The following is a 20434-nucleotide window of genomic DNA, read 5'->3' as shown; positions in this document are numbered from 1 at the left end:
ATTAAGATAGGCAGGAACCTGCTACAAAGGTAAAAGGAGACTCTACCGCTCGACAGTTCAGAAATGATTGTCCCTGATAACTACGAAAAATTCGACTGAAAAACTGACACAATCTACAATCCCTGCAAAAACATGATGTGTTGTCACACTGAAGATATTTAACAGTAATCACCCCCCCCCTCCCCCCGAAAAACTGAAAAACCTACACAACATTACTAACGTCCCCCTCCCCCCAAAAATCAATGTTGAGGTGTGGCTGCGTCCTGCCCACTGCCACTCAAACAAATTTCAAGGGAAAACTCTTTATCACCCGAGGTTGAACAGTGAGGTTGGGAGGTTGCTGCATCTTTGTATATAAAGCTAGAAAACCTTATGATGCCAAGACTTTTCACAACGATTTTAGTTTCCTATCATCATAGACGTAGGTATCTCGAACATTCCGCGGTGTTGTTTGCCCATAGTGCCCAAAGCTGTTTAATTGAGTTTTTGTCTTTAAACGGCATTAGTTTTGAAATTTTTTAATAGCAATTAAAACCAAACATATTTGAATAGGATATGGGTGATCGTATGATAAGTGCCGGGGAATGCCGAAAAACTATTTGACAATCGCGCCGCGCACATTAAATTGCAGCTTTCCTCTCTCCAACTACCGACAAATCTCGAGCTAGGCGCTTTTTAAAATTGTTCCGATATATATACATATCGGTATGTGTATAAACAATTCGCCCTGTTTTAATATGTCGATGCGTCACAGCTTATATTGTTTACAGAGCTGGTGGTGAGGAAGAATAAGAATTTAAGACTGTTTATCAGTAACTCGAGTTACAGTCACGTGTTTTTAAAAAAATGATAAATAAATAAAGACGTTATAATAGTTTCGGTAAGTCCATTGTTTTTCGTATGTATTAATTTGGGGGTGGCGCGATTGCTAAACGCAATTTTGTTCCACAAACAGCTTCTCATAAATTTAGGTCCAAGAGTTTCTCTGAATTTTATCGATTGAAATGAAATGAAATTATTGAAATGAAATTTGATTTAATGGAATTCAATAAAATGTAATGGAATTCGAAATCTTGAACCTGAACAAGAAATGTCCACAGAAAACTGACACAGGCTAAAGTGGATCGTGTCAGTCCTCGTACACTATAACCGTGACGGAGCAGGTATTTGATATAATTCTGAGTATGACTTCGAACTAAATCAGCCTGTTCTAATTAATATACGACAACTTAACACACTAAAAATACAGAATACTCTTCTTATACAGTTTTTACGAACGAGATCGAGTGATTTCAGTTCCTGGCCTTTGCCCGTGAAACATCTATAGCCGACGTAATGTAGTAGTTTACCCGCCAAATTCCATTTCTTTTTCTTTTGCTTTATTTTGAATTGACCGCATGTCACTAATTATACATCTTTGTTTCATGGGCCAAATAAAATTACTCCGTGTTCCGAGACTGTTAACTCAAGGTTGCGTGCGCAACCAACTTGATGGCCAACAAAAACTGGAAAAAAATTGAGAAGCCTGTTTTATGTTTAAAGAGGAAAATATTAAATTAATTAATTATGAATTATTATTAAAAAATAAATGAAAATATAAAATAGCAATGTAGGATAATGCTCATCAAAAAGCTCCTATTCTCGTATCGTCCTGTCAAGTTCTTTAAATTTCATTGGATGCACACGCAACCTTGAGAAAACGGTTAATTCTGGTTGTATGCAATGCTGCGGGCAAAAGACGTAAAAAATAAGCGCCGCTTTCAATTATCAAAAATAAACGAAGGAAACTTACCTATCAATAGCTAGAAGCAACGAAACTTTTATATAGTCAGTATAGAAAGTATACTACAGAGTGAGAGAAAATAGAGACTGCTATAACTCGTGTTCAGTTCCATTCATGATACAGCCTTGACTAGCCAAGTTATTATCAGAAACGCACCAATTCCAAGTGACGATAGCTCTTCTTGTGATCGCAGTTTAAAGACGGCCGGCCGTTTTGAAAGCAGGAAACGTTTTGACAATGATATGACTGCCATCAATGCTTTTAATTTGCATTAAAAGCCTTTTCTACTCAGCTGTAAAATTGAATTATAGAATCGTTTTATCTTTGTTGGCAAACGCCGTTATGGCAGTCTTTGTTGGGGAGTTTTTAGCAATAATTTTTCAAGATGTAGTAAAATGAGTGCTTGAGTTTGAATACTGAGTCGCCTGCTTTGCTCAAACGTTTCTATACAGATAGATTAAATCATTTTTTAAATGTTAAAACATTTTAAAATTCATGATGGAGAATATTGAATATTTCGGAGAGCGAAGATAAGTGTGAGTGGGGCTTAATTAAAAATTATGCAAAAACTATGTTTGCTTCGGCACGATAGAGAACTAGTTAGATCTTTTCTCGGCTAGCAGAGTTGATTTTCCTTTGGCTTTAGTGGGCTTGACCGCCCAAGGTAGAGAAAGAAATGACGGCTCGAAGAGAAAGCATAAATAAATCTGATGAGCCGACTGTTCTTCGTCGCGATTCGAGGAATCAATCGATTAGGACGTCAAATTTCCGGCAAGCTTCACTTAAAGCTACAAAGTGCTTAGCCTCAATCAGGTCGACAGTAAGCACTCATAGGACCGATCTGCACTTGGGCTTAATTTATTGATACATGCACTTGAGATGAGTGCTTCTTAATTATTTTGAAAGTTCTTAGTCGACTTAATAATGGACTTATCTTGTTAATAATTCATTTTAACTTAACTGGGAAACAGATTTATCAGTAAAAAATAGATGTCTGTCATAGTGAAATGTGCGGCTTTGAAGTCACTAGAGCATGAGAACCCTAAGAAGAAAGATAACAAAAAAAAAGCATTGCAGTAGGCAGGCAAGGCTCAGCTGGTTAGTGTGCTGAAGTCCCAGTTGTACCAAGGGTGGATAGCTCTATCCGACGGATACATATTATCCAGTTGGTAAATCTATTGGATAACAGCATCGACTTATTTACTGGATGAGGATTTATCCGTTGGATAGCGCTATCCAACTTGTCTCCAGGAGCAGCCGGGTCCCGGAGTTTAATTTGCGTAATAGCGAGCACGAATATGCACCTTAGGGCGCTTTATACATGAGCCCTTGGCACGGGAGAATAGACTTTTTACAATAACTTGCAAATTTCTCGCGCGCTGATTGGTTATTTTTTCATAATCAATAAGAGGACAGATAAAGCTGACGTCTATTTGTTAAGCTTCGAAGATACGGCAAATATGACGGAAAAATATACAAGTTTCGTGTGTTTGCATTATTTTCAATGGGTAAAGGTAATCGATTCGCTGCCTTTTGTTGTATTCTCTCGTAACAAAGCTTTATTTACCCCCTGGACGCCCCATAATGCCTTGCAATCCAATATGGCCGCCGTACATCATCGAAGTAGTCCATTAGGCAACCACTCTTCGCGTTATGGATGGTAAAAAAGAAGTCTATTATTTTCACCGCCAAAACAGCCATTCACCTCTTAAGCGCGGTTAAGTTTTGCGAACACAATTTATGGCGATGCTTTGTTAAAACGTTGCCGAAGAGAAGGTGGATGGGGTAAAAAAGTCCAATTAGCGCTGACTCAGTACGGCGTAATTTAGCAAATGACGCCGAAAGATTTTCTCGCTTAAGTAGGCAATTACCAAGCAGATGGTATGCAAAAGTGCTTCTGACCTTGGTAAAATATTAACCTAGCATTCTAAATTTCCAGGCTAGGTACCCGTTTCAATAGCGAAATATATATTCACCTTGGGCTTCCTGTGCCTTTGATCGAGGTCAGTGTCACGTGAGATAACAAGATGGCGGAGAACAAACCTTCACTTTTAGTTGCAGTCAAAAAGCTAAGACAAAATTTCGACATAAATCATGCTAAAACTGCAAAAATATCACGAGGGTTTCGTACTTTGGGTGTTCTAGACTCTAATGATTGTTTGACGATATGTAACGTGTTAAAACGAGGCGGGAAAACGCTTGACAATGTTCAGAGGTAAAAAATTCTTGACAAAAAATATAGCTTATTTTTTTTAGGTTTAAAACTTTTTGAGAAGTTTGGTGTTGTTCAAAAGAAGTGAAAATGGTGCAGTTTGTATAATTTACATTTATGTTTGTGTATTTGGTATTTTTCTTTTAGTTTTGAATGGGGATCGCAGGCTATTTCGAAACATGATCATGAATATCCAGACAGCACAGCAGATGATTGTCTCGTGGTTATCAAAGATGATCATTCCGTAGAATTACACCACGTCAAACAACAAGTTACAAGTGATGATAAGTTGGATGATAGCTGTTTGGTTGTAAATTGTGATGTTGTTGTAAAAGCAGACTTGTTGAAAAGCCTCCTCAGGGACAGAGGAAAAGGTAGGATTAATACATTCTTGCAAATACAGATACATGTAAAGTAATAAAGATTTCGTCAGAACAAAATTCGAATTTTTTAAGCCATGGTCAATGCTCATAAGTCCTGCATATATCCAGCTCTTGATGCACTTGAGAGGTTGCTTAAGCACTCATAAGCTAGAGTTGTACTTGGCTACATCTTGTGCAGCTCTTATGCTTCTTTCATGCCTAGCAACCTCTTGCGTGCATCCAGAACTGGATCTACACATGCTAAGCATTGACCATTTCTTACCATGCCACACCATTTTGTCTCCTGAGTAAACTGGAATAAGAAAAACAAACTTGTATTTATTGTATTTATGAAAGTAGTGTACAGTATTCCTGAAAGTTCTAACAGACTTTATTTCTTGCGTCAGACTCTGCAGTCCAAGAAGTATCCATCATTGCCATGGAAACAGAGCAAGATCCTCATACTCATAATGCAACACTCCTCATTAATGACAAGTACATAGCTGTGATAACATTAAGTGAAACCAAGGAACCTGACATGGTTTCATGCTTTGCTCTGGACAATTCAATGCCAACTCTACCTATTGTCATCCCTGTTTTATCCCTGGTTCAAGTAAAAAGATGTCTTTCACTCATCTTCTGTTTGTTTTCTTCTGGAACTGCGAGTATCCTTTTAATATTTGTATACTGTATATAAATTAATTTAGGAAATTGGCCAACCAACACCAAGTTTGCTTAGTTGGTTGCGCATCAGACTAAATCATAATAATTTCCAGTCATTATAGGTTGCTATCAATAGACGTCACTTCCGGTAAAAGCTCTTTTTTGATGGCTTGTAGAATCCTGGAGGTTGTTTTGATCTCTTGTTTTCTGGTTTCATGTCGTAGAATAGTCAAATACAATAGTTTGAGGACTTATTTTGATATGTTTTGACTTGGCATCCACTAGTTGCCCCTCAGTCAACCGCTTGTTTGGTCCCCAGTCAACTCCAAAAAGTCACATGATTGATAGTAAGCAATTACAGTATGCATGCTCTTGCTTTCCAGCATATTGTTTTTATTTTATTTTTCATTTATATTGATTGTCTGGGTGGTGTAGTATAGCACTCATATTACATGTATATAAAAAAGGTCATTTTGAAATAGCATGTCCTTACTGGTATTATAAAATATTAATGCAGTAGTAATAATCTTTATATATTCCCTTAACTACAAATTACTACAGTGATTCATCATATTAGTGGTGATTTTATTGCATGTCTAGACATACAGTCATATCACTATAGCAAGCAAGGTGAGCTGTCTTGATAATCTGATTGGCTTACGCCGTTATCTGATTGGTCAAATATATTCAAGTAGTCCCAGTTAGTGTGTCTGTACAGTAAGCTTTTGAAATTGTCTGAGTTTGCAGAATATCGAAAATCTCAGTAATGACTTTTTTCAGAGTTTTGAAGTTGGGCGTAAAAGGACATTGAATAGTTCTATCAGCTTAGTTTTTAATATATATTTTTAGATTTTTATAATTATTCATATTTTATTTTATTTTTATAAATGTTAAAAATTTAATTAATTAAATTATTTTTTAAATATGGACTTAGAGGCGTGATCACACTGAACAATTTTCTCTGTGAGTTGTGTTTGACACAACCTGCATGGAGCATTGCAGCGTGTAACCTACAGCAATTTGAAAAATATTGTGAGAGGAGTTGCAGCAATTGTTGCAAAAAATAAAATCGATTTCTACTTTTGGCAACCATTGTGTTGCAATCTCTGTTGCACCATGTGACACTCTTGCAATTTGTGTCACAACGCTGTGGCAATACAAGTTGCAGAGAAATTGCTTTGTGTAATCGCACCTTAAAAGTATTAATTGTTTTTCAGACCCAGATCTAGAAGATGCCAGTAGTGATGATGCTAGTATTGATGTTCAACAGTTCCAAAGGAAATTTGTTCACCTAGAAGTGACTGAAGACCTCTCACTTGTTGTGTCTTCTGATGACTCAAACAACATATACACTGTGAACCTGGATGAGTACTTCAGGGATAATCCAGATCATTTGAATGTGAAGGATAAGGCAACTAGAACTAATACTGTTAGTAGTGGAATGCAGTTCTCAGTGGAGGATGAAGACCAACTTGTAAGGAATACTAGGATGGCAGATATTGCATGTGGAGACAGGTTTTGGAAGAATGAGCTTTTGGAAATGAGAATGGAGGCTGCAAAGGAGACTAGTCTTAATAATGGTAAGACAATCCATCGATCCTTGATCCATTGATTCACTGATCCACTGATCCAGTTATCCACCAATCCAAAGATCAACTGATCCCCACAGATCAACCAATCCCCTTATCCACAGATCCACAAATGCAAAGATCTAACGATCCATCAATCCATCAATTCATCCCATACAATCCCATCCCATCCCATCTCATCCCATCCCATCCTCTCGCATCCCATCCCATCCCTTCCCATCCTCTTCTATCCCATCTCTTCCCATCCTCTCCCATCCCATCCAAACCCATCCCATCCCATCCTCTCCCATCCCATCCCATCCTCTCCCATACCATCCATTCCCATCACATCACATCCCTTCATCCTTTCATTTCTTTCATCATTTGTTCGTCCCTTCATTTTTTGAATAATCAGTTTCTTTGTTGGTGAGCTTTGTTGTCTTTTTTATGTGTCTTTTTGAAACAGGCATGAAGAGATTACAAGCCGAAAAATACTAATGGTTCCTTATTTTGTTCAATTCCACCAGGTATTGGTTCTTACTTAAATAGTGACAACTATCAATCTACTGGAAGATGGTTTAGTAATATCAAAGACCTTAAACTCCTTGATTACTCTATCAAAAATAAGACTAAATACACCATGACTGAGCAACCAAAAACTCTCCAGCGGACAGGGTTCCTTCTTAAGAGAAAGAAATCTGAATCACGGAGTATAACCCCAAGCTCTGAAAACTCCTACAACATGAACAAGGAGCCAGCGTTGCCGAAATTCTCCTGGACCGAAGCAAAATCTTTGTTTTACCAATCTGACAAATGGATTGAAGAGCACCATATCGTTAAGCTTTTTGCTGCCTCAGATTCATTGATAGTCTGGTTTAGGCATGCCCAGAGTAATGGACAACAGGAGCTAGGGAGTGATTGTCCATTTGGGTTGGTTTGCTTGTTTGGGTATGGAAACAAAGAGGCTTTGTATAGACACCCGTGAGTATTATCTGAGTATTATTTTGCTATGCTTCTTCTAACACTTCTCTTGTGTTAGACTGACAATTGATCCCCACATGCTTCATAACTGCACACACAATGTACAAACGTTTTCTGTTACTTCCTTGAAGCTCCATTTGTACTCAACTGATCCCTTTTAAAAACCAGTATTCAATGGAACATAATTATGTGTACTGTAGTTGCTAATTGAGGACATTGTGTTTACTCTGCTGTACTCTTATTATATTCCTAAATACAAAAACAAAAACAAAAAACTTATATTTTACAACCCTCACTCCCCGTACAGGGCTCTTTCTTGAGTCTTGCTCCACACACACTAACACTACATTCTGTATTACAATATACAACACTCTTGAAACGCAATTGTTAATTTTTATGGAGTGAGGAAACCGGAGAACCTGGAAAAAAACCCTCCTGGCAAGGGAGAGAAACACACACCAAACAAACTCAACTCACATATGATCCAGTCTGAGCCGGGGCTCGAACCCGGACCACAGCGGTGAGAGGTGAGCAGTAAACCACTACGCCACCCATGCCACCCAAAATACAAATACAAAAGCCTTGTGAGAGAGATTAAGGAGATATTCTACGCTTTGAAGTATGATCACTCTATCTTTCTCTTTTCCCACACACTAGTCTATTTAGTGATTACCAAATGACTTGTTGGAGACACTGCACTGATGTTTCTGTATATAATGTTCTTGACAGGTTTTCAGAGCCCATTTTGATGGTCGACAGCAGCGATTCTTTTCAACCTGCTTGCCTTTTAACCAAGAATCAGTTGTGTATTCCTTCGTTTGGTGTGGATCAAAATCAGCTTGTGCATAAAGTATGTACCATCACCATTATCATCACCATCACAATTAACATTATCATCATTATCATTATCAACACCAACACCAGGATTATGATCATGATTCACCATTTTCCATACATTGGTTCACTGATCAAACACAAAGCGCTCAAGCAGGGTGCCAAGGTTCTTTCAAAGGATTATTCAAATTTGAACCTTGCAACCTCGACTGAATACTTTGTGTTTGACCAGTGAACTGATGTATGGAAAATGGTGAATCACAAACATTGTCGAACTTCAAGGGAAGCACGGGTGGCATAGCAGTGAGAGCGCTCGCCTCTCACCAATGTGACCCGAGCTCGGTGTTGTATTTGAGTGGAGTTGTTTGTTGATTCTCTTCTGTGCTACGAGGGTTTCTCTTTCCGGGTTCTCCAGATTTCCTCCCTCCGCAAAAACCAACTACTAAATTCTAATTCGATCCTATAAACTAATTACGATTTTGAAACAACAATATCACGAAATATTGACGGCTAGTTGGGAGAAAATATATTTGGTATTGGGCTCCGTCGCGAATCAGAACCTTAATTTTGAAACGACAATACCACAAAATATTGTCGTATCAAAAATATAAGAGACTATTTAGTGAATCGCGATACTAGGAGATATTCACGATAGGGCTGCGAATAAATTAGTGTTGTTTTTTTTTTCAACACGATCATCGTCATAATTATCAACATCGCCCACATCATCATCACCTTAATTAATAATTATTTTCACCATGATCATTATCACCAACACTAACATTATTATATCGTGTTACAACCACTCTTTCATAAAACATTGGGTTAGTTACAGTATTGGTTATCAAAGGGGACACGAGACCTATGTACAGTTGCCTTCTCTGTGGCCCAGTACTTACTAGATTATTTCATATGTAGATCATTGCGACTGGTGCACGAGAAGTAAACCTTATCACTCCAACAACCAATTGATTATTTTGAATTTAAACTGGAACACCAGCATGTAGAAAAAAGTTTTTGTTATGGCATGGGTGAATTGAGTGCAGTCTGAAATTTTTTTTGCCAGTCACACAGTTAAACGTGCGATTGTATTCTGCAAAGAACGAAACCCAGGCACTTTCCGTTTACCTGGAAAAAACGGAAATTCTGGTTGGAAAAACAAATGGTATTGTCATTCCGAACCGAAAGTTCCGGGAAACTCGGTTTTCCGATTTAGGCAATCCACTTTTGCAGCTTTTTTCGGTTTTTCCGGTAGACTCGTGTACCATTTATCGAAAGTCAATTTTAAAACAAATTTCCAACCAGATGGATTGGTTTAAATGGTAAACATCACGTATTACTACAATATTAAATGCCTGTATGTTAACAGGTGATTATGTACGAGAATGCAGCCTTAGCTGAATCACTCTGTCACATCAACCACTGGGATCACTATGTTATACCTCTGGAGGCGTTACAAGTGGCTTTAAAACACAGACAACTGGATACCGTGGCGTTCTTCCTAAAAACGCAGGAAAACGGTATCGCATGAATATAATTTAGACGTTCTTTGCTCCATTTTACTTTTTTGCCAATTATTACTGATTTCCATGGTTCCTCTCTGCTTTGTTAGCTTGTTCTTCTTTCTCCTTCCATTCACTGGACCATCTTGCATTCCTTCATCCCTTCTTTCTTTTCTTTTTTCTTTCCTTCCTTCCTACCTTATTTCTTACCTTTCTACCTTCTTCCATACCTTACTACCCACCTTCCTACCTTCCTACCTCCCTATCTTCCCACATTCCCACCTTCCCACTTTCCGACCTTCTAACCTTCAAACCTTCAAACCTTTCAACCTTCAGACCTTCAGACCTTCAGACCTTCAGACCTTCAGACCTTCCCACCTTCCCACCCTCCTACCTTCATACCTTCATACCTTCCTACCCTTTTACCTTCCTACCTTTCTAACCTCCTACCCTCCTACCTTCCTACCTACCTACCTTCCTACCCCCTACCTTCCTACCCTCCTACCCTCCAACCTTCCTACCTACCTTCCTACCCCCTACCTTTCTACCCTCCTACCTTTCTACCTTTCTACCTTCCTACCCTCCTACCCTCTTACCCTCCTACCTTCCTTCCTTCCTTCCTACTCTTGTACCCTCGTTCCCTTGTACTTTCCTACCTTCCTGCCCTCGTTCCCTCCTACCTTCCCACCTACCTACCTGCCTTCTTAAGTTCCTGCCTTCCTCCCTACCCCCCTCCTTCCCTATTTACCTATTTGTCTCCCTAACTCCCTTCATGCTACCATTTCTTTCAGTCCCTCTCTTTCGTCCTTATCTTATATCCTTTATTTACCCCATCTTCTAATACTGTACTATCTTTTCTCCCCAGTATTCACAAGCTCCACTTCCCTACTGTCACCATCCTCTTCAAACACAACTCTCTCCCCACAGTTCCCCTCTCCCAGTCCTTCCTCGACCACTCAGCCTGTTACCATGGATATACAACAAACAGAGCACGTGATCAACGCATTGGTTAAATCAGTGAAAAAGAACGCAAAGCGTAAGTACTATCTAGTGTAAACGTGATAATTATCCATTTACTGTTGCGATTCTCCTACAGTATATAATGTTTGAGCGGGAAAATTGATCCCAATCATAAAAAGATCATATTAAAACTAGTATTATTACTGAGTTTGAGCATGTTTGGATGAATAAATGCTGAGTAACAAGCTTTTGGAAATGGCAAAAAATGAGAGAGAATGTATGGGGTTTGAGGACAACTTCCCAAAAAAACTTACATTCTCTCATATTTTTACGATTCACTTAAAGGCTGCTAATGAGTCAGTATTTAACCAAGCATTCCAATACTCGATAAAGTTAATAACTTTAGTGTGATCTTTTGTGTGGTAGGGTTTGTTTCTTAATTAAATTAATAATTTTTACAATCGTTCTCAGTCCTTTCCTCGATTCCGGAAAGGTTAATTGTTGGCTCAGAAATACCCCACGATAGAAGAAAGTACCTCGTTTTTGAACCATTGTTTCGTGCTCTCTCAAGCTAATTCGGCAGAGGGCTATTGTAACAGTAATATTGACAAAATGCTTATATTCTATCGTTTTTCAATACTAGAACACCACAATCTTCACATCACAAGCCAGCTTCTCCAAATGACCCTCATGTACCTACACAGTCTACTCGAAGATGGAACCCGCTTCATCGAAAAAAATAAACCAGAAACAGCTTCAACTATTAACCAAGACATGTTAGCTAGCCCTGACGTGAAGCAGCCCGCGATGGTGTCAGCGGTAGAGGATTGTTTAATGTTCGTTACCAAGAGCATTGTTGAGCTACGGCGTTACCTTGGTAATATACCAGAGAAGCAAGAGCTGGATGCTGTTGATGGAAGAGAAGGGGAGATAGCGTTTGATGACGTTGATGGAGGATCACAGGATACATTTGAAAAATGGAAAACTATGAATTGCAAGGTATTTATTTTAGTTTGGGAAAAAATGACAAGCAAAGTTTGGACATATTTATTGAAGTCGAACCGTGCGTCGGTTCGTTCGTTGGAGAAGCCTTTTTTTTTTGATGAGGCAGATCTTGGAAACCCAAATCATGCTGGAATACCTATTATCAATTTGTGTTGTAGGAAGTGATCAGAGATGCTGTGATCAGCGGTAACATTGGCACTGCGCAGGCGTACTTTTTAAGTAGCAGGAGCCATGGAGAGGTAAGACTCGATAGCTCAAATATGTTTACAGACATTGTTATTCCAAGTATACGTGCTACAACCAAAACATCGATGTTACGACTAATACTGGTGCGAATTCAAAGACCAGTCGGAGCGCGTGTTGAAAGGGCATTAACATAGCAGCCAATCAGAGCCGCCTATATTGAACAATTTAGCACTTTATAACTTATGATATTAAATCGTGCAATTGCGGTAGGAGTCGAGACCGACCGACTAAACCAAAGCGACAATATCCAAGAAACACCTTGCAGGGCTTAAAATAACCAAAATGACCGGCAAGGAAAAAAAATTAATTGGGCAAGTCCCAGTTCTGTACGGACATTGACTGATGTCGGCTTTTATCTTAAACCCTGACCTTCAACTTTGTAGCAGCACGGTACTTAAAACAAAATCGGTAAATGTTGTCTTTGTAACACAGGTAAGCTGTGATGGTTCATTGTCTAGTATCACTACTACTGGTCTAGAAATCATGCTCACTTCACTTGTCAACCAAGACGTAGATACTGCTATCAGGATCATTACTAACCTCGTAAGTATGACTCGCTGAAAAATGATTTACAGTAAATTGAATAAATTAAAAGTAAGGGAGGGAGGGAGGGAGGGAGGGAGGGAGGAAAGAAAGGAAGGAGGGAATATTCACTTTGTCCTGTTGTTTTGTTATCGTTACAGGGTCGTGATCCAGTTGAACAACTTCACACCTTGTGTTTCAACACCTTACATCGACCACTCCGAGATTTTCTGGTAAGGATATCATTCACTAGGCTCTTTGTCTTTGTCAGAGAAACTATGAAAACTGCTCGTTCATTGGGCTTCCTGTTGGTTTTTTGCGACAAAATGTTGTAGCATTAAGGCGCGCAACAAAATCCTTTGTTGCAAGTTGGGAAAACTTGTTGCGAAAAGTAGAACGTAGACCAACTTTCTGCAACAAATTTGCGATTTGATGCTCGTTTTTCATCACTCGTCCAACTTGTCACGCAACATTTTATGTGCAGAAGCGGCCACCATCTTGAATTATGTAGCTCGTAGCCAATCATCGTGCAGAATACCACCGTGATAGTCCCAGCTTGCAACATTAGATTTTGTTGCGTGACAAGTTGGATAGATAGGATGTAAAACGAGCAACATTGTTTTCGAACTTGCACCGCAACAATGTTGCGCGACAAGTTGGACGTTTTTGTGTCTCGTATTTCAGCGCCTTTAGCAGGAACAGTCAAAGTTGTTTTTTTATATGATACGAATTAAGGATGATACATAGCGGTGTTGAGAACAGGCTCGCATTTTGCCGCTATAGTTTTGGGTCTAGATCAGACTAGATCACATGTACCCAAGAAAACTTGCAAGCAGTCCCAGCTTGCGATTCCCAGGCAGATCCCACAATTCCCTTGTGAGAGTTGACGTTTTGGGGGGTTAGTGGGGTGGCTAGGTATGCGCCTGGATCCTAGCTGACCTTTTCAAAATATCACATTCCCTAGTAAATGCGAAAGCCGTAGGGAACGGCGCGGTTTTTTTTTACGACAACAAGACACAGAAAATCTCTGCATAAAACATCATGAAAAATGTGCTGCGAGTTTGTTGTGTTTTAATTGCCCTTGCTTGGAAAATCACTAAAAGCTAAAATCCTTTGTTGGACATACCAGATAAGCGAGCTCGATGCAAAAGGACATCTAACGAACGACGAGAAAGAAATGCTACAGTTTGTCGAGGCGTTAGAGAATCTGTACAACACGCAGTCATTTGAAATGGCGAAGGAGGGACTGACATCACAGAGGTAAATGGTTCATTTTCACAACATATTTCTTTGGTATCTTACTTTCTATCAACCGACATGGCAGCCATTTCTTTTTCTATTTACTTTTTTGTGGGAAGTCTGCAAAACTACTTTTATAAGATGCGGTGGTGAGCACGTCCAAAATCGCTTCTTTCTTTTTCCTCTGAAACTGATGCGCATAAAGTTTCTGATGGATAGAATATTTTCCTATTCCAGACCACGTGTCTTTCTCTTAAAAAAAATTAGACCACATGCATACGACATCAAAGCAGCTCAATTTGAAGGACAAAGCAAAGGAATTTCGGTCTCCTGAGAATTGGAAACGTATTGTTATGCCTTCGAGATTGAGCTGCATTCCGACTGGATGCAAAGGGTGCTAGAAGATTATTTATGAGTTGTATCCATATTCATGTTTCTAGTGATGTGTAATTATTAAACAAAGAAAGGATACTATAGGGAATGACTGGTGGCCTGAATGGGAAAACATTCTGCGCGAGCTGAATGGGTCTATTTAAAATATATTTATATATTATTATTGTATTTTAGTTGGACTGACCTTGGGCTTCTCAAGAACACCTTCAATTTAAACTCCACCCGTGTTTTAGAGACAAACGTACGCACAGGTAGTCTGTTGCAAGGTCATCCGTACAAACAGGTAAGAAAGGCAATATGTTGAACTATCGATCACGGTTCTTGTCTCTCTAATATATTTACATTTAAAAATTCCAGACACTAGAAACTTGTGGTGGTTATAGTGAAGTGCTGCTCGAATGGGTCCAAGCATGGAACCCTGAGGCACGCCAACGTATACTTCTCGAACGCATACTTTCGGATAAAGGTACATTTGTCATTGCTAAAATAAATTTTGAGAACACACTTTAAAAAAGGTGGAAAATACTAATTTAAAGGCAAAAAATGTTTGAAATTTTCTTTGCCGTAGATACCACCAAGAGATCGATCACCATCTCGCCTCAGGCCCTATGGCATTACTTTGCATCGCGCGGCGATTGGAGAACGATGAGGAGTTGGGTACGAGCAATGGCGCTTGAAGCAAATCCCAGTCCAGATGACCCTGTAGTGAGCATTGGTGATGCTCTCTCTATACATGAAGATGTTCTAATACTTCCACCACTAACACGTGATGTGTTCAGTCAGTTCCCAGCATGCCCTGCGGTCATCAAGGACGTAATAGTGGACGAATTAACTCGGTAAGCTTTACTTCTTGTCTATAAATACTTTCTCAGCAGCCTGTGTAAAATTGTACAATTTGCCATCACGACAAAATAAAGATTGGCTGGATGTCAATCAAAGTGTGTCCATGAAAGTGTCGAAAACACACGAAACACACAAACGCCTTGGTAGATGGCACCAAAACCTTCTTCGAATTCGTCAAAACGACCAATTCGCGGTTCTAATATTGCATCACATCAAAAATTTAAATATCCCCACAACTCTTGGACTCTCGCTACGACACTAGTATGGAAGACTTGATGTGCTATTAAAAAAATCTCCCGACTTCCGGTGTTCAGAAAATGTCACTACCCTACTGTCTGTAACAATTACTATTCTTCTGTTTATTGTTTATTGTAGATACGGACTCTTCACTATGGAAGAGCTCTCCAACTTCAACATTCTGTTGTATCACTTATGTCGCACCCAGACCTTGTTCACCGACCCACACCCATTACATGGTGTAAAAACACAGCTCCAACCATCACACGAGGAACAGATACACGATGACGCTGGCAGGTCTGCGGGCCAGATAGTGTCCCTTGGTGACTTCCACCGTAGATTTATAGAATATTGTATCAGGATGCAGTTTGTTAATCTGTTGTACCATTATTTGGATTATTACGGGTAAGAATACCAGATGAAAATACTTAACTCACAGATTCAATCCTGAAACATCCTCTGATCTTAGTCAGGGCACCGCAGAGTCACAGATCAAACCCTGAAACAACCTCCTGGCTGATCTAAGTCAGGGCATGGCTAACTCAGAAATCGGATTGGAATTTAGCGCGTTGGGTTTTGCGATGGGAGTAAAACCGGAGACCTAGAACCTAGAGTAAAACCCTCAAATCAAGGGAGGGTCCTAACAAACTCTACTCACATGTGGAACTTGGCCCGAGTCCAGGAATCGAACGCGAGACCCAATTAAAGAGTGTTGCGAGTGCACTACCACTACGTCATCCTTGATTCCCAATCAGAATTTTCTATCCTTAAGACAGGCTGCACTGTGTAATAACCCAACACATTGCAAATAGATGAAAGAGACACTCTTGCCCAAATTTAAGTGTTTTTTTTATTAGAAGGTTAAACGTGTAATCCCAGTAATGTTTCTTTTGGCAGACTTGGTGAATCACTAGAAGCGATGCTGGAGCTTCAACTAGAGTGTGACAAACCCCCTTGGTTTGATATGCTCATCTCTTTTCGACTGGCTGGAAAGCATCCAGAAGGTGAATATATGTTATTTACCGGCCAGGAGGTCAGGATAGGGAAAAACTGTGCCCTAGGTCTTGAATATACGGACCGAAGCTGTTAGGCCTAGGTCCGTTTTCAAGACCGAGGGCACAGTTTTTCCCTATCCGGACCGACTATAGGACGGTATAAAATAATTTTTTTCCCGTATCTTTTTTTACTTGTTTTCGCAATCGTTTTGTTTTGTTGTTTAGCGGCAAAGGATACCGGACCGCGAGCGCGGGCAGATACTGACAAAATACCGCCCGCTCAAACAGACAATCAGAACGTACGATATTTTAGGATACCGGACCGGGAAAAAATAACGTGTTATGAGACCTTATTCTACCTTTAGAATGTGCTGCGGGCACTCCTATCCTTACTAATAGACCCCCCTTCTATTGTACTATTATTTCATGTTTACCTAGTATTTTACTGAATAAGCTCCCCAGTTTAAGAGTAAAATGACATCTTTTGAGAGCCCTTCACTTAAAACAAAAATCAGCAAAGATGAGCTCAATGCCCCTATTATCCACATCCATGCAAAATCAACATCATCCAAATACATATCCTTTAAATCTGAGTTATATATTCCAGATAAAGACAGCGTGTTTCGTGCCAGTCTATCAAACGCAAAAATTATCTTGAATACCAGTTCACCCTCTATCACTGCAATGCTTAATGAAGGATGTCCTATCATGGCCTTGGCTACTCTAGTGTATGGACCAGGACCCATCTCACAGGTATACTAACCAGTTAATACTTCCGCAAATGATGGGGGGAAAATGTATATCACACTGTTTGCACTACTCAGTCCGTTTTTATTTTGTTTTTATTTATTATTTTTTTTAATAAAAAAATTGTAATAAAATTTTTTTTTTTTTTAATTTAAATTTTAGTTATTATTATTATTATTATTATTATTATTATTATCATTATTATTATTATTATTATTATTATTATTTTGTGCATATTTTTGTATTTTATGGACATTTTTATGTTACTACTCAGTCCTTAGATTTTTGGCAAATGCCTTGAATCAAAGGAAAAAGGCTGCTTTCCTGGGCTCTGGAAAAATCTAATTTTCAACAACCCCTGGAAAACTTCTTGAATAGTCATTATTCTCATTACTATAAATATCCCTGTGATTCTGGACTACAGACTCACTTATTTAGCTTTATTAAATTTTCCATGAAAGTCATCTGTAGTGGTGCTCACGAAAAAGGATGGAGAGAGTGTGGTTGGTATCTCTGCATTTTGATTGGATGACCTCTAAACTCGCGAGGATCGGTTCATCAGATGCCGTCCTTTCCGTCAGACTCAATAGGTCCTTTGCAGCTAAGCAATCACGTGCTGATTAATTCACTGAGAGCAAATGAATGAACATTTTGATTCCCATGGGTGAAATTTTATACTGGACTGTAAACAAACTTTCTACAACCTGTTACGAGAGATCGTAATAAAACTGCATTTCGTGACACACTGGATACACATGTTTTCATTCAGTTCTTTACAAGTAGCTAAAAAGAATCACCAATTTAATGTAAAAAACAGACACGTGACCGTTAACTGCAAAGGGCCTATTAGATGGCAGTATCCTCGCGTGTTGTGATTGGTTAAAAGTTACGAATCTTGTGACGTTGCCGTGTGCTGTGGTTTCTAGGTAGGTTCGTTCGTGTGAAAATTTTCTTGTATTTCCAGGCTATTGTTTCGGCTGATCGTTCTATCGACAACCCAACATGGCAAGTACAAGATACATTACTACGCAGGTCACTGTTATCGTATCCTAAGCTCCTGACTGCTCTGTTCCCTGTTACAACGAGTGTGGATGGTATGGAGCCACAAGACATTACCGTGTATCAACTACTACAGGTATGGCTTACTCGCAAAAAATATCAGTCAAGCATTATGTTTTTTTGTTGTTGTTGTTGTTGTTTAGTGGCCGGGGGTGGGGGGAGGGGGGATGGGTCGGGGGGTGGAGGGGGGGGGAGGGGGGGTATGGGGGACCGGTTCAATGCCTGCGAGAAGAGTAAACGCTATTGTTATGTCAGGCAGTGCGCCGTCAACCCCAGTGCTTCCAATGCAATGTTCCTTATTTGCAAAATTGAACCTCGAAAGTTAGCTAGTAACAATCTGTTGGTATAGTGTAGCTGAAGTTACCCAACTAATAACTACTAGTTATTAATGGTTCATAATTTGTAATGGACAATCCTTGGAAAAGAGAATATGAAATCTGAATATCTTCCTGGTAATAAAAGAATACCTCGTTTTTATAATTCTAGGGTAACTCTCCTCTCGAAATCTCTCGGATGTTCGGATGGCAATCCACCAATGAGCTGGCTTTAAAAGCAGGTGAATAAAGTATTATTATTGGTTGGCTTTATTTGTCGTCATTTCCTGTCTCGTACCGAATGTCTTACAAGTTTTCGATAGAATTCTTTATGGCTGAGAAGCCCATGGTTATCAGTGTTTGTACCACTATTTGTTAGATTGAAAGGTGGATGAAAATACTCCGCAATTGAAGGCTAGAAACCCCCTCCCTTTTCGATAGACCCTTGCATGTGACATCAAAGCAACTCATTTTGAAGGACAAAACAAAAGAATTTCAATCTCATGAGAATTGGAAACCTATTCTTATGTCCTTCAAATGGACCCTTGTCAAAAGTATCGTGGATGCCAGGCTAACATGGATATACAAAAGAAATCAGACTTTTGACAATGGAGTCTGTGTTATTTCTTGGTATTTCTGTATTTTCATGTTCCTCGCATTGAAGACCGCATTGTAAGAGGGCTATGGAATATTTTGTTTTGGACTTCTTCATTTGGGTTAAGCCTTGTAACTATGTAATTTGATCACAAGAAGCATTGATGATGTGCTATGCTAACGCGCCACCTCTCAACGATGAGTGAGATGAGTGCACATCCTAGTTGTAAATCGCACTAATAAAAATTACGGAAAAAAAAAAAAAAATGAGGAACTTTTTTTTATAGATATGGTCTGTGAGATGCCCCATTTCTCGCTAGCACCATTAGTCTCACAGTACGCCCATCAAGAGCAGTTAACTTATTCTTATTACCTACGTCATGGACGACCGTCATTTGCATTTGCTGCGTTTGTTGGCAGTCAGTTGGCAGAGCTTTCTGTTACTAGAGCAAGGTATGTAGGGTGACCCTCACGGTTTAAGCGAATAGCCCACTTCCGAGATATCCTTCGTTTTTCACGCACAAAGGATTCAATGTGAGGCTTCGTGTATATTGCTCAGTGATTAGTGACAGGAGAAAAGAATACATTTAATTTAGCACGTAGCCTTGTACTGAAACTTTTGCACTTGTAACGCGTGACAAGCGAAGCGTATGTAGGAAGTAGGCTATTGGCCCTTCTATTTCGGGCGTAATGTTTTCCCATTTCAGACCAGACATCATTTCCAAGAGTCTCATTTTTCTGTTTAACGGTTGCACATGTGAAGACACGTGAATATGGATGACGATTTGCAGCAATCGGTGTCTGTTCCATGCTGTATATCAAAAATACATTTTAGCTTGTCCGACGTAGCAACAGTAACTTTAGAAGTAGAACCATGAATGGAGCAATGATGCGGGATCGGTGTAATGAAGAATCGTATTCTCTAGAGAATGACACGTGGTCTGAAATGGGAAAGCATTACACCCGAACTGAAAAGATCTCTAGTTTTCTATAGTTTGTATCCCAGCTAGACCACAATGCACCCTGTTTATCGAACTCAGAAAAATTATCAACACGCGTTATAAATGACATCATGTTTATTCGTAGGATTTTTGCTGCTTCCAAGAAAGCCTACCGCGTAGCCATACAACATTTCACCGACACACAGATCACTACATCTTGTGTGGTGTTTACTGAAATGCTGGGAATAGACAGTACAGGGTTACGTGTTGATATCCAGGCAGCCAATAGGATCTTATCACATGCAGGTCGTGAATCACTCCAGGGTACGGATGGTAGGAATGGCCAGACATTAAAGGATAAAATAGGTAACACACTTGGTATTCACTTATTCCAAATGCAGGTTTTTGCTAGAGCAGTTTTGTATGAGTGAAAA

General features: G+C 39.4%; 1 protein-coding gene across 1 annotated transcript in view; it reads left to right on the top strand.

Moving 5' to 3' along the window:
- The first annotated feature begins 3802 nt into the window (after window positions 1-3802).
- The window catches only part of LOC116299422 (spatacsin), a 34785-nt gene continuing 18153 nt past the window's right edge, over window positions 3803-20434 (top strand). The window contains exons 1-24 of the mRNA XM_089037421.1: window positions 3803-3998; window positions 4143-4369; window positions 4765-5022; window positions 5582-5650; window positions 6238-6600; window positions 7116-7569; window positions 8299-8419; window positions 9773-9923; window positions 10771-10941; window positions 11509-11864; window positions 12029-12109; window positions 12549-12659; window positions 12800-12871; window positions 13768-13898; window positions 14445-14553; window positions 14628-14736; window positions 14839-15106; window positions 15489-15755; window positions 16248-16354; window positions 16953-17098; window positions 18057-18227; window positions 18638-18707; window positions 19347-19512; window positions 20146-20366. Coding sequence (XP_088893547.1) covers window positions 3811-3998; window positions 4143-4369; window positions 4765-5022; window positions 5582-5650; window positions 6238-6600; window positions 7116-7569; window positions 8299-8419; window positions 9773-9923; window positions 10771-10941; window positions 11509-11864; window positions 12029-12109; window positions 12549-12659; window positions 12800-12871; window positions 13768-13898; window positions 14445-14553; window positions 14628-14736; window positions 14839-15106; window positions 15489-15755; window positions 16248-16354; window positions 16953-17098; window positions 18057-18227; window positions 18638-18707; window positions 19347-19512; window positions 20146-20366 — 4387 coding nt within the window. The 5' untranslated portion in view covers window positions 3803-3810. The remainder of the gene's footprint in view (window positions 3999-4142; window positions 4370-4764; window positions 5023-5581; window positions 5651-6237; window positions 6601-7115; window positions 7570-8298; window positions 8420-9772; window positions 9924-10770; window positions 10942-11508; window positions 11865-12028; window positions 12110-12548; window positions 12660-12799; window positions 12872-13767; window positions 13899-14444; window positions 14554-14627; window positions 14737-14838; window positions 15107-15488; window positions 15756-16247; window positions 16355-16952; window positions 17099-18056; window positions 18228-18637; window positions 18708-19346; window positions 19513-20145; window positions 20367-20434) is intronic.

Source organism: Actinia tenebrosa, unplaced genomic scaffold (assembly GCF_029948245.1).
Source record: "Actinia tenebrosa isolate PJP-AT-01 unplaced genomic scaffold, QUT_ActTen_1.0 PGA_scaffold5__44_contigs__length_20552954, whole genome shotgun sequence".
NCBI classification, from domain to species: Eukaryota; Metazoa; Cnidaria; class Anthozoa; order Actiniaria; family Actiniidae; genus Actinia; species Actinia tenebrosa.
The sequence above is the reverse complement of the archived record's forward strand: the minus strand, read 5'-3'. Positions and strand labels throughout refer to the sequence as shown.